Genomic DNA, 13,880 nt, shown 5'->3' with positions numbered 1-13,880 from the left:
TGTGAAAATAGGCAATGAGCTATGACTCATGATAGCTTGGTTTAAAAAGGGGCTGTAATCAGTGTACTTATGCCCTTATTGAATCAAGTGGCATCTACATTTATGGTGCAGTGTAATTTTACAATTTGCCAGTGCAGAAGTTATACCACTATTCAAAGACCAGCCCTTTGTACATGACACAGACATGCCATTTTAATCAGTGAATGGCAAATTGAAGTAGTGAACTGTAAAAGAACAGGTCTCAACCTTTCACTTTCAATGCATTTCATAAAAATCATGAGTGATGCAGAATGATGATGCTGACTAACCTTGCAAAGCAGATGCAAACTATGAAAATTTCAGAATTTTAATCCAGTGGTTCTCAAGTAGGCTACTAACTAGTTCTTTCAATTTGCAATCATGGCCAGGCTCACTACTCAGTTCTGGGTCCAGACCCCCCAGTTGAGAACTAATGTTTTCATCGATCTTTGTTATTACCATGTTGACATATCTGGCTAAAAAGATGAAAGATAATCTGTCAAGTTTGCATTTGTATGTTTATTTGAAAGATTTGAGTACAAAACAGTGGTATTTTCTTCCAGAGAAATAAAGACAAGTTAACAGGTGTTTCTTTGTCCCGTGTTGATGAACACCTGGAGCTTAACCTTTTGGTGAACAGTCTTTGAGATACAGGTCTTCTGACTGAAAAAAAATTAAATAAAAACTGACTAATACCCCAAACATTTAACTGATCGACTTGTGTCAAACAAGCAGATTTTATGTCAATCCCCCAATTCCACTATGATACATACAGAAAGCTAAACAACTTTGTTAAATGTTAATACAGAAGTCTTTCTGACACTGAATGTAAAGACTGTTGTGTTCCTGCACTTTATTCATCAGCTGACAGTAGAAGGAAGAAAGTCAACTTTTGGAAAGCATGGTTAGAAGATAATCATTCATGCTAAAAAAAAAAAAAATGCATTTCTCTGTAAAGAAATATCTGAGATCATTCCGCACGGCGCAATGATAGTCTTACGGGTAAAATAAAATACAAAGACAGGATAGTGAATTTTAAAATTTAAATCAAATAGAACATTATTTAAAAAATGTATATGTTTTCACATACCGTTAACAAAAGAAAATTTACAATACTGTATTTTAATCAGTGTTGACAAACAGGTTCACTACAACTACTTTAAAGTAGAGCATTTTGGAAGAGTGAGATTAATTCAAATAAGATTCAAGTGCACAAAATAAACTTTGTGACTCACCATCACTTTTATATGAAAAAAATAGAAAAAGGATTTTGGCAGTTCTCACTAGGACACTGCACTGATTAAAAACCCAACTGAGGAGGCAGATAAGTGTCAGGCAGCCATGGTATAATATTAATTAAAGTTGTGGTAGAAATCTAGTTACATGTTGGTGGAAACATCTGCTTTGTTAAAAAGGCAAAGGAGACAATTGGTTCATCTTATTAAAGGGGAAAAATCAAAGCAAGAACAATTATAGTTTTCACTATGTTTGGAAAAAAATCAAACCATTGACCTGTTCATTATAAATAAAGCCGCTGCTAGCAGACTGTGCTACAGAGGGTCAAATTCAGCTGTTTTCAGTCATGTAAAAATCCACAGCACCCAGCTCCAGAGAGTAACAAAGCATTACAGCCTTTTAAACTGCATTCACACAACCTGGCCAGAGGCTGTGATTGGTAGGTGGATGCCAAGGTGCACACCTTCGTACAGTAATGAAAACCGGATACAAAAAGAAATATATTGAGTACAACTGTGCCAGCAGTGAGTATTTCTAAAATGTTAAAGATAAAAAATAAATTCTGAGTAAATATATAGTATAGAATAAGGTTTGTAATAGAACCCAGCTATTTGAAACATGCTTTCTAGTTAGACAAATCTACTATGATCAATATTAGTTTACCAAGTAATCAGCCACAGTGAGCATACAGAAATGACACTAAAGAATTTTAGTTGACAGTGAATAAGTCCAGTTCAGGATCAATAAAGACAGATTAGTCTTGAGAAAGCAGGGTGTCAGAGCCTTAATGACATTATCAAAACACCAAACACACAAGAAGCTTTCTTTAACACGTTTGTTCCACTCAAGTCGAGTAACCTGCTACCCTAAATTATCTGGAACATAAGAGTACAAGTAAGCTCTGGCTAGCCTCCTCAAGTTAATAGAAGAGGTGTGATTTAGCATGTAAAAAGTGAAGTCCAAATTATGGCTTTTATGTGCATGAGAAGGGGAGGGTATGTCTTTGGCTATCAAGGCAGATAGAGGAAATAAAACATGTGCTCCAAACAACCAAACGCTTTGTGAGTCTCATGATTAAAAATAAAGTCTGTGATTGTTCTCCCTCCTTAAATGTAACATTGTTAACCCAACTAAACAGAAGTTTTTATACCCTCCAAATGAGGTCAAAGTTTTAAATACAAATCTGAGCCAAATGTTCAAAAAGAGGTTGACCACAAGGTCCAAATGGTGGGCAGCCTGTGAGAGCACCGTAAGTCTTATAATGTTCATGGCTGAAGGAAGTTGATGCTTGGCAAGAGTCGACAGTGGACTAACTCCACTCTCATATGCAAACATTAACGAAGTGTTTGTAACATAAACTCCACTCTGCTTCATGGATCTGCCTCTGGGGTTTGATGACCCCCACCCTTGGCCTTGAGCTGGAGCCAGGCATCTCCCAATGCCTTGGCAAAGTGGTCATCCACTGAACCCGTGATGGACACCGAGTTTGAGACAGGCTCTGCTTCTTTGTAGTTTTTTCCAAGGCTGCGACGGAAGTGCTCCTCAATCACGGGATCGCTGATGGTGTTGGCTAAAATAACATTATTAGTCGAAGGAAGAAACCAAATCCTGGTTATTACCCAGCATTTTGTGGTTAAAAAGTCAATAAAAATATATTAGTTTGAGGAATATTCTGTCAAACTCTGCTTAAAATTGAGAGTAATCCAATTTCCTAAACATAAAAAATAATACACATGCAGATAATGCAGCGTCGAAATTGTTCTCTTCTCATTAAGAGGAATTATTGGGATGAGAAAATTCAGGGTCATCACATCAGTCAAATCTTTGAAAGTGTTTAATCTTCATTTGTTACTGAGTGTTGACAACATCCATACCTTACAAACCCAACTATGAACTGTAGATTCCCAAATCAGAATTATTTTAAGGTCTTTATCATTGTTGGAAATGAATTAACCCCAAGGTAGCACTCATCAAATTTGTGCATGTTTAGCATCTTACAGTATAACGTTACATCACATTTTAAAAAGTCCTGAATACCCCAATTATGTGCCAATGTGAATCAAAAAACAGGGGGCAATATAATATTATATACCAGGTATTGTAATAGAATTTGAAAGGCTTACCATTGGCCTTCCTCTGATCAGTAGGGGGGCTGGGAGAGCAGCCGTTCATGTGGCAGTGCAATAGGTTACAATTTCGGTTGCTTGCAGGAGCACAGATAATAACAGAGGGACGATTCTATAGGTGGAAAACAAAGAATGACATCAGCTGAACAAGTCCTAGGTATGTGTTGGCTCTCCTTTTATCAGATTGGACGTGTAAAAATATTCTGCACAACTAGATTGTCAAATTATAGTCTGGTAAAGGTGCATTTGGCATTAAGCACTTTTTCAAAAGCGATAGGCCCGTACCAAGCCCAAGTACTCGTACTCATAAAACACATACTGTACTTGGTATCATTTTAAAGCATGATGTTAACCTCTCATTATGTGAGTATGTGGGGTCAAAGTTAGAGCCATGTCTGCAGTTTGGGGAAATTTTAACATGAAAAAAATAGAAGAATGAAAACTATGAACTTATACATTTGAAATATTTTTACTGTTACAAAAAGAAACCCTGAGAAAAATATGTTTAAGGTGCAACTATCTTGCTGTGTTTGCACAAGCACTTCTTATGACCACACCTCTTTTGTTTGTTTTCTGCATGTAGGTACTTAACAATATATTCCATTACAATTAACAATTTTTTTATTTGTAGGAACATCAAGAAGACTTAAATCCTCTAAGTAAACATAGCTGAGCCCGTCTAAGTTGGCATCAGTTTTAGTGATATAATAAGATCATGTCCTCTGTCAAATCAGTCCCACTAAAATATCATAAGATAAGGACAGCTGCAAACTTGCACTGGTCCTTATCTTAGATTACAGCACGTATAGAAGAGAAATGGCTCCCATACACACTGTAATGAAGGATGATATTCCAGGTATTAGAAGGATAATACAAATTTCTGAACTGGACAGCAAGAAGACTTAATAACAGCAAGAAAAAGACACCCTTCCCTAACACATGGCAGTAAACAGACATCCACAAAAGACCTTCATATACAACTTCACAAGGTCTCCATCAGTACTGGGGATATGCCCAGCATCTTTAACTACCTATTGGAGATTCATGCAATCACTGTTGTCAATAAGAACATTAGAAATATATCTTCTACAAAAGTATAACAAGTTGAATTACCTGCTGCCGCTCTACAGTCCCACTCATGACAGATCTGTCTCTGCTCCCAACTCCAAGGTCATGGCTGCTTTTGGTCAAGGCTAGAGGCTGGTCTACAGCATAGCTAGAACTGGAGGCATACAGGTGGTTGCCATGGAGACCATTGGAGGAGGAAGTAACGTGCTCCACAGGAGTGTGACTGAGGCTCCAGTGCTCATTACGGTTGTCTCCAGCAGAGGGACGTGCCCTTTATTTCAAAAACAAAAACAAAAAACAAACAAATAAATCAATTAAAAAATGGCATCAGCATAAATTCCCAGACGTTGTCATGCAGAGTCCCAGATAATTCTTAAAATGTGCACATTTAAAGCTAAGAGGGTGCTTTAGATAATGTTCAGACCTTTACGTCTTAGTCTTTGGTCTTTAAATTGATCAACAAATATATTTCATAAGTATAACCCATAAAGACATACTTTGAAACAACCACAGCTGACACATAATAATGTTTTGTTGTAAACTGTATACATTTGGGAGGTACTTACAGCTGAGTTGCAAACAGTCTGCTCATTTTGGTCATATGGTCCTCATCACAGTTGACTCGATCATCCATTTGTTCTTCCCCATACTTTCGCTTACTCGGGCAGTGTGGAGGAGGCCCTGATATGTTGGACATAGCAGAGGGAAGAGAGAGGGTCCTGGACTCATCTGTGGGTCAGTAGGCAGTAATATTAGCTCATTTCAAATTCAGCTGAACCGTTTAAAGATTATAAATAATTCAACCAGTAACTACCATTCATTTAACACGAGTAAACTGATTGTTAAAGAAAAAAATCATGGTGCAAAGTTCATTAGCAGTACTTATTGATTAGTCCTTAAAGGGTTTAAAACATTTAGTCAGGTTAACTCCCAGTCTATGGTGTAAATTCAACCATGGACGCCCTACTAAAGATTTACATGGTTATGTACTTTGTTTTTGTTGTGTTTGTAGTTGTGTTCATGGCTAGTCAAAGGAAAAAGATGGGTAAAGTCAACTTCAGGCTCACAGAAACAAAACAAACTTCTGTTCATTTGAAAAAAAGCAATGTTTCCACTCAACACGAGGTCGAACACAAAGCAACTTTTTTTTCTTTGGTCACATAGACTACAGTAGCCTTCCATAGTTTAATCTCCCCCACCATAGTTTAATTCTCCTCACTTAAGTTATATCTTCATAAGGCTGACACTGTTTGCAAGTATGCAAGCTGTATCATGCTAAACAATGGGGGCAAATGATTATCAGCATGACTTTTTGATGCTGATATTTCGCATTTGGCTGATTATCTGTATTGGCTCCAATCAGCACTTAATTCTTGGTGCCGCTCATACAGTGAGTGTATGACATCTCTTCCTGTTTTCCTGCTTCTACTGTGTTGCTTTGTGCCATTTCTCATGCTGACATAGCAAGGATTGAATTATATATTTGCTTTCATTTTTTGATCATGCTATTACACTTTTGCCACAATGAGAACATTTTGTAAGAAATAATAAATGCATTTCTATTCCAAATGACACAAAATAACTGCGCAAATAGTATAGTATGTGTGTCTGTGTCAGCTGAAGACAGACACAAACTAGGGGAGAACTTTAAGCATTTTAGGATGAACACAGTTTTCTCTGCACTTCTTCCTCTCCCATTTAAGGCCATATAGGATCGGTGTATGCATGTAGGCTGCACACTTGCACTGACCCTCTGTCTGTCACGTGCGCAGGCTGAGTAGCGTGATATTTGTCTATGTAATTTGATTAATATTATGTTTATATCCTTTTCTGAAATGCTAAAACCAAAGCATGTCATTACAAAGACTGAACTTCAGTTATGTACCACTTCACTTGAGATATCGATCAGTATTGACAATAAGCAGTTATAAAGCATGACCAAAACTTGTTGCACCTACAAAACCTGTTCACTGAGGCAGAGAGAATGAGAGGAGTCAAGCAAAAGATGTGACGCAACAGCTGAATAAAACAATCACTGGTTGTAGTTATATTTCACATTTCCTCCAGGATTCAGGGAGAATACAGCTGTAGTAACTCCATAGTATTTTCTATTTCATCAATCAAAGTGTTAATCCTTTTAGAGTAGGAATTTAAACTGTAAATTGAATCAGATATTATTCAAATAGATTATTTCATATATTTTTGGCTAACAGACATTAGAGAAAACAACCCCAACATAAAATACAGAATAAAAATGAAAGGAAATAAAAGGGTGTGACACACAAGTTTCAGCTGGAGATTAGTTTATGTCAGAGTCAAACATGGTGCAGTTTTGAAGTATTTTTTAAAGAAATACTTAAATAAAAAGTTGACAGCATTTTATATGGACAATATTGTAGTGCTAGTGCTATTATTGCCTCCAGTCATGTTTCAATAATGTCATTATAATCCTTAACTATCCTTACGTTAGTGTTACCTTGTTTCCGGAACTACGCAAGAGGTCGTTGTTTTTTCTAGTCCCTGTTGTTGTACAGTTTCCTTGGTTGCGTTTGCTCGCCTGCTCTGGTGTGGACTTAGAAAGTTCATCTGCACTGGAGTTAGAGTGTTCCATACTGTACAAATGTCAACACTGCCATCTTCAGCAGTAAACGAAGATAAACGTTACATCCTGTGTCAAGATTCATCCTTCCTCCTGCACGCAAACACCCCGACGGCCCTTGTTTAGCCGAAGCTAACAATATTAACCATTCGTTAATGACAATGCATTAAAAACTGATTTTAGATGTCAATTTCAGTTTGTTAGGGGGAAAAATGTATTATCAAAAACCTTGTATCCATTCTATTTAGTCATTCAAACACGTTGGAGTACAAGGTACATTAAAACACATGAGAAATAAGCAATCTGTGTGAGGGTGGTGTCGAAACCTATTGCAAGCAGCTTATATAAAAACACCCAGGAGACGAGGGTAATATCAAACCACCTACGCTTACTATATGTTAGACACCACATAAAAATGCTGGAATTTCAATACATGACAGCAAGGTTACAGACAAGAAATGTGAAGATGAAAAGCTCTTATAGAGAGGGAAATGTTCCAATTAATGTTTTCATCATCACAATGTTTGTAAGTCTTTTTTGTACACAGTCAGTGACATACAGAGATTAATCTAATGTAAGTTTTCATTCCATAAGACAATTCCCTTATACTTGATTTAGAATTGAGGGAGTGATTTTAATACATTGGAAGAGTAAGATTTTTGGCCTGTTTGGTTGAATAATTATGAAATTCAGAGTAGTATGCAAAATAATTACTAAAACAAATGAGTAAATCTGAATTTTGATATAAAAGACATGAATGTGAATACTAATTAACAGTTATGGACAATGTTAATATCAAAATGGTCAACAACTGTAGTTTGCGAAAGAGTAGAGCATCAGATTTGGAAGATAAAAAAAATAGTTGATCAAAGAAACTGTTTTTGAAGCTGCAGTAATTTATGGAGCAAGTCTGAAATGCGCTTGCACAAACAATAGTACAATACGATAGATGTGGCTAAATAAAACTATAGTATAATGTTAAGAAACAAGTGTTAACAAGCCTGTTAATTTTCTAATTAAGTTTCCAAGAGATTAAGCAACCTTTTAAAACAAATCTTAATCAGAAATTTCTCGTAATCAAATTAGAATATGTGCATCTATTGTTGAAACATTACAAGAGCATAAATTGTTTAAAGAAAACACAATTTTTCAGAGATTTAGCCTTTTATTTCTACGCTCAAAGTGCACAAGATTAGTGTATTCAACTTGTAAGGTACAAGCCCCCGGACCCTATATCCTGTTGGAAACACTGCAAAAATAATTCCTTATGTTACAAAGAACAAAAATGGCACTCTTACCTTCGTAGTGCAGTCTCCCGATGTTGTTGTTCATCTTGTCCAGGAACTGAGGGTTCAACAGGTCCATTCTAGTGAATCGCATTTAAAAGCAGAAGCTAGCTGCTAACATCGATGTTAGCAACACGTATCAGCAGGGCAACAAAAACTTTAATCTGTGGAAAAGACACATTAGGGTATAAGTAAAGATGAGATTTCTTTAAAAAGGGAAAAAAACAAGTGCTATTTTGACGCCAGAGGCTTGCTGGCTAACGACAGTAGAGTCTGTGGTTATGTCGATGATGACGTGAACGGTTCCTTCAACAGCACCACTAGCTAAACACATAGCATTAGCTTGGCTAGGACTAGCGCCACAAAGTTGGGCTCGCTTGCCAGAGTTGTTTTACTTCTAAGAGGACTGACAGACACATCATCTGCGATATAAATATAACCGGATGTGTGACTTTGAAATGTTCAACAATCAAAAATTAAGGCACTGCTGCCTTCGAGGCAGGAGCTAGCATGGTACACTAGCTAGGCAACTTTAGCTACTTTGTCTACGGCAGCTACGAACGTTAGCTCTTCAGAGCTAACAGGCTAGCCTGCCCTCAACTTTGTTGTTAGCTAGTTAGTTACAAGTTTCGCGAATGAGTTAGGAAAACAAAAGAAACTCGCCACTAGACCGGGCACGTCTAACCTAATAGTTTGTTTATTTTCAGTCCACGTCTACCAACTTTAAAAGTAACGATAACAGCTCCGCTTACTCACTTAATGGATCGATTTAGCGTTTCTGTAACAGCATCACTACGGCTAGCCCAGCCTGTTTTATTCACGCACTTTCCCGCAGAGCCCGTCCCCAAACAAAAGAGTGACGATCGACCCTCACGGAAACTGAACGGAAAGGGGCGAAGTCATGTTTGGGTGCACTTCGTCTTCTTCGTCGTTGGGATTTTCGGCAGCATAGATGTTTAGCGCCACATTGCTGCCTCTTCCAGGCCCATCTAGGTAGCACATGAAGGTAAGTTACCAATTTTTTAGGAGAGTAATCCTGCAAAAATATGAAGTTAGTCCAATATAAGTCACTGGATTATTATGCACAATGAAGCCTGCACAAAAAAAGAAGCCCTCAAGATTTAAACGAGTGGGCAGAGCTGACACCAACTGACTCTACACAGAGTTGGACTGACACTAGATGGATCAACATTGTCAAATAGATCACACTGAAGCCATTTCACTCAGAATGGGGTTAAAATGACTCTTTGGGGGTTATAACCAAACACTGAGATTTCAACAATCCAGTTTTTGCTGTGTAGTGATGAGCCCTTTTTTCATTCTTCCTCTGTCATGCTGATGTTATGTTTTTCTGTCATGACTGAGCAACATCCAGATATCCCCATGCGTACTCTCAAATCAATATCTCCCTTTAGTGCCATTTTTGCTTTGTTGTCTGCTGTTTCATTCCCATCTACCCAGACATGGGCAGGCACTCAAAGAAAATCCACCAATCCTCCAGCCTCTTCGATTTTTTTTTTCTTCAGCAGTCAATAATCTCATAACAAGGCAGGCCTGGCTCCTGCATTGTGCCTTCTCAGAGTTTAAAAACTGAAAATATGACTGTCCTCCACTGCTGAATCTCCTCCATGTGACCCATATAATAGCAGTCTGTTGTATGCTGTCGTCCAGCTTTTTAAAATGTTATTTAGCTTGTCCTATAACGTCAGAACCATAATCAAGCCAGGCCTTATTATTGCCCTCTAGATCATTGCTTGCATTTCCCTGCCAACAGGCTATGTAGTACACCTAGAGAGTGTATATATTACATTAATCACATTCTCACTCTTACTGAGATTATTTGGGGTATTTTCTTTATTCTCAGAAGCTTATTCATACATAAAGCCATTACATTCAATTTTCTTGTCACCAAATACTAGGCTAGATATTTTGATTTTTCCACTAAGATCTACCATCCAGTTCCCATCCTTCACTTCAGCCAGATGTTTTGTTTTGGGCTACCTACATTTCTGAGTTTTCACATTTTTTTCTCTTCTCAATGAGAGTCCAAAACCAGTTGCACCAGAGCAACATCCCAGCTGAGCACACCATCTTTAAAGTATGATGCTAACTATTTTGAGACAGCAATATATCATTAGTTACTGTAAACAAATGTGACTCAAACTGATAAACATGACCTAAAATAACATCTTTGGATAACTGGAAAAAGCTATCAGACTGAAGTTAAACCAATGGAAAAAAAAACTTAGAACAAAAAGTGGTATGAATTTCTTGTAACTGGATTTTAACAGTGCATGGTGCATAAAATAAAGTCAGGGACTTTCACTCACACATTTGTAATAAGTCAATAACAATTAAATGTAATTTTTTTACTTCAACTTCAACATTATTGTCCCCTGAGGGAAATTTGCTTTGCAGGCAGGTAAAAACATAAAACATAGGAAACACAATCACACAAGTTTGGATACAACACTGAAATGGATAAGTACACAAATACCCTGAAGGACGACTGAAGGCAGAACCATCATAACATTGCTGAGAAAACAGAATGCATCATGTATATAATGAAAAGTATAATACGGTATAAAAAGTATTATAAATTAAAAGTAAAAGATTCTTACAATTGTAAGAATTAATGTTGTTTTGTTGTCTATATTTGGCTCTATAGGTCTAGGCTATGAAAGGCAACATCTTGACCAGATGTTAGAGGATAGTCTGAAATGGGCAACATTCAGCAGATGAAGAGGAATCCTTCACCTCAGTGAAGCCCAGACTGTCATCATACAGGGAAGCTGGATGTATCATTTGTTTGTGCCTCAAAATGATGTATCCACCAAACTCAGATGTCAAAAAGCCTTTTCACTCATTTCACTGGTCTGCCTTCCTCAGCCAGCAGCTGTTCAGACTGCGGTGTACTCACTTTAGAGACCACCTGCTGCTCAAACGATACAATAAGTTCAGAGCAAAATGGTAAAATAAAAATGACAGAAATATAATCTAGGATGATTTTTCTGTTCCAGTGCTACAGACCAAGCAACAGGGGCGTAGCTAGGGATTTAGGGCCCCCAGAAAGAATATTACACAGGCCCCCCCTTAAACTAGCCAAGCAACAAATGTTGCCCTTATTTTTACAAACATCTCTGCATTTTAATGTAATTTTGAACTATAATTTCCCTGTTTAAGAGCAATATTTTTTACTATGGTTAAATTAAATTTATTTACATTATTTCACAGCACTGGACTACACCATTTGGACATTTTAAAGGGAGGAGCAGGGGCCCCCAGGATTGTATTTTACTCTATGTGATACAAAGTTCAGTCCGTTGACTGATTCATTTAGTGGCTTTTGATTCAATAATGACACTAACTACTAAGAAAACAATCAATAAAGACACACTTTTCATTACAGACTTCTCAAGGGCCCCTCCCTCCTGTGGACCCGGGTAATCAGTACCCTTTTTCCTCCCTGTGCTATGCCCATGCAGGGCAAGATGAATGACTCCAGATTACATACGCTTTCTTTTTTGTGTTGCATCACATATTTTGTTCTATACTGGTGTTTATATGACTAATCAATCATGATTTGCAATACCCTTCATCCCCAGTACTCATTGCTTTGATTTAATTAAAAATATACACCTTTTACTTACATTAATGCAGATTCATAAGCTTTCAACATATAGGCCAGTTCCCATTCTGTTTTCTTAGCCTATCTGTTATCTCGGGAGGAGGGTGTTGCTCTTGTCTTCACACTTAAAAACAAATTTAAACCCCCATTCCTTATAAAACTTTAAGATTTCCTCAAGTGTTTTCAAAGATTTTCCATGATTTTTGGTATTACCCCCCCATGTCCCATGTCTTACCGTCTTCCCTAATAAGATGCCTAGCCTTAAGAGCTGTTCAACATTCTATGAGTTTCAGCTACAAGGTGAATTTATGCCTATAATGAGAATGATAGTAGTTTTTTTAAATTTCAAAATAGACAAAGTTCTTAACAGAACATAAAATATGTACAGCAGATTTAAAAACAACATATGGGGTTTATTTTGTTTCATGCATAAAACCCATAAAACCTGGGACAGAGACCTTTGAGTTTTTTAAAAGTTGTGAAAAAATCTTGAAAATGAATCCTAAAGCGAACTGGCAGCTAGTGTAGAAATGCTAAAACAAACGTGATGTGCTCCTGCTTCTTAATTCTGGCTTAAATCCCGGCAGCAGAATTCTGCACCATCTGTAGCCTGTCCACATTTTTTTGTTTAAGAATGATAAAAAGGCTGCAATAAAGATTGATTTAAAGCAACCACAAAGAAATCTATAACTCTACTATCGTTTAGATTTCTATTTACTTAAAAATCACATTTTAGGAAGATGCAGCAGGACAGTTACCTTGCAAAGCAGATGGATACGCCCGTTTCCATGTTTCTCACTGGCAAATCCATCTTGCAAAGCTCCCATCTGAACTGTTCGGGCCTGGTTAGAAAGTGACAGGACCAATCAGCGACAAGGGGCAGAACTTTCAGGCGCGGCAGAGTCATGACATAAGCAAGCAGCAACAAGAGGCCGGTGCAATTATGCAGAGGAGCTTAGCGTGGATGCTGCTAAAGTGCCAGGTTTATCAGAGCTTGATGTTTCTCCAGTAAAAGAAGAAGAACAGCAGTGAGTTGTTTTCTTTTCTAAAACGACAAAAGTCACGTCCTGACATGTCTATAGTCGCCATGGTTGGCGTTATTCCTCGGTAGCTGCGCACCTCGGTCATGGCTACGTCAAGTTTTGTTGCTCTGATTGCCCCGTAAAGATGTGACAGAACGTTCACCCAATCACTCTCCGAATTTTTTTGTGAAACACACACATCCATCTGGCATGTCAGGTTAGCAGAACAGCAGGCTTCACTTTATTCTAATGACCAAAATCCTGAATTACACCCGTTAATTTCACATATACAATAGATAGACAACAAATCAAGCATGCCAGAGATCTCCAGCTAAACAAAATCACTTGGTTGTGATTTCAGTACCCCACTGTTACCAGCTGATGGCAGCCTAATATCAATACAGAAGATTCAGTGACTGTTTTAGCTCAGTAAATACAGCTTTGTCACTGCTGCCTTTAATTGGGATTCAAGAAGCAAAATAAGTCACTTCAGTCCAGTTTTCATGGATATAAGTTCAAGATTTGCCTCCTGTGTTCATACATTTCCTCAACAAAATCAGCCTTAGTCACAAACTCCTGAAAGAAAAACACCCCTTATAGCCAGAAATACATCTTTATCTTACTGTGTAGTATAAAAAGTATATAGGTGCAGTGTCAGTAAAATGACAGTAGAGAGAGACAGTGAAAGAAAACATCATTATTAAAATGATGTGGTTCACAATATTACATAATCTTTTACTGTCAATCGAATGCTTTCAATAAAACATAATGTGAAGCTCTGGTTATACAATATGAAAGTGTGTTTTTGTCCTTTTTCCCAGCTTCTGCACTGAAGTTTTGGATGTTTCTGTGAAAGTTGTGTCATGTTATATTAAAAGTGTTTTATTTAATCACCTT

The 13,880-nt window shown here is 37.4% G+C and overlaps 1 protein-coding gene across 1 annotated transcript; it reads right to left on the bottom strand.

The window, feature by feature from the left end:
* Positions 1-517: 517 nt before the first annotated feature.
* Positions 518-9,251, bottom strand: vgll4a (vestigial-like family member 4a). Its single transcript, XM_041799514.1, has 6 exons — positions 9,090-9,251; positions 8,346-8,497; positions 5,015-5,177; positions 4,494-4,719; positions 3,378-3,492; positions 518-2,824 (listed from the first exon to the last, which is right to left on the bottom strand). The coding sequence occupies exons 2-6, from the start codon at positions 8,425-8,427 to the stop codon at positions 2,625-2,627; spliced, it is 786 nt and encodes a 261-aa protein (XP_041655448.1). The 5' UTR covers positions 8,428-8,497; positions 9,090-9,251; the 3' UTR covers positions 518-2,624.
* Between the last annotated feature and the right edge of the window lie 4,629 nt (positions 9,252-13,880).

The sequence above is a fragment of the Cheilinus undulatus genome, linkage group 11, assembly GCF_018320785.1.
Source record: "Cheilinus undulatus linkage group 11, ASM1832078v1, whole genome shotgun sequence".
Classification (NCBI taxonomy): Eukaryota; Metazoa; Chordata; class Actinopteri; order Labriformes; family Labridae; genus Cheilinus; species Cheilinus undulatus.
The sequence above is the reverse complement of the archived record's forward strand: the minus strand, read 5'-3'. Positions and strand labels throughout refer to the sequence as shown.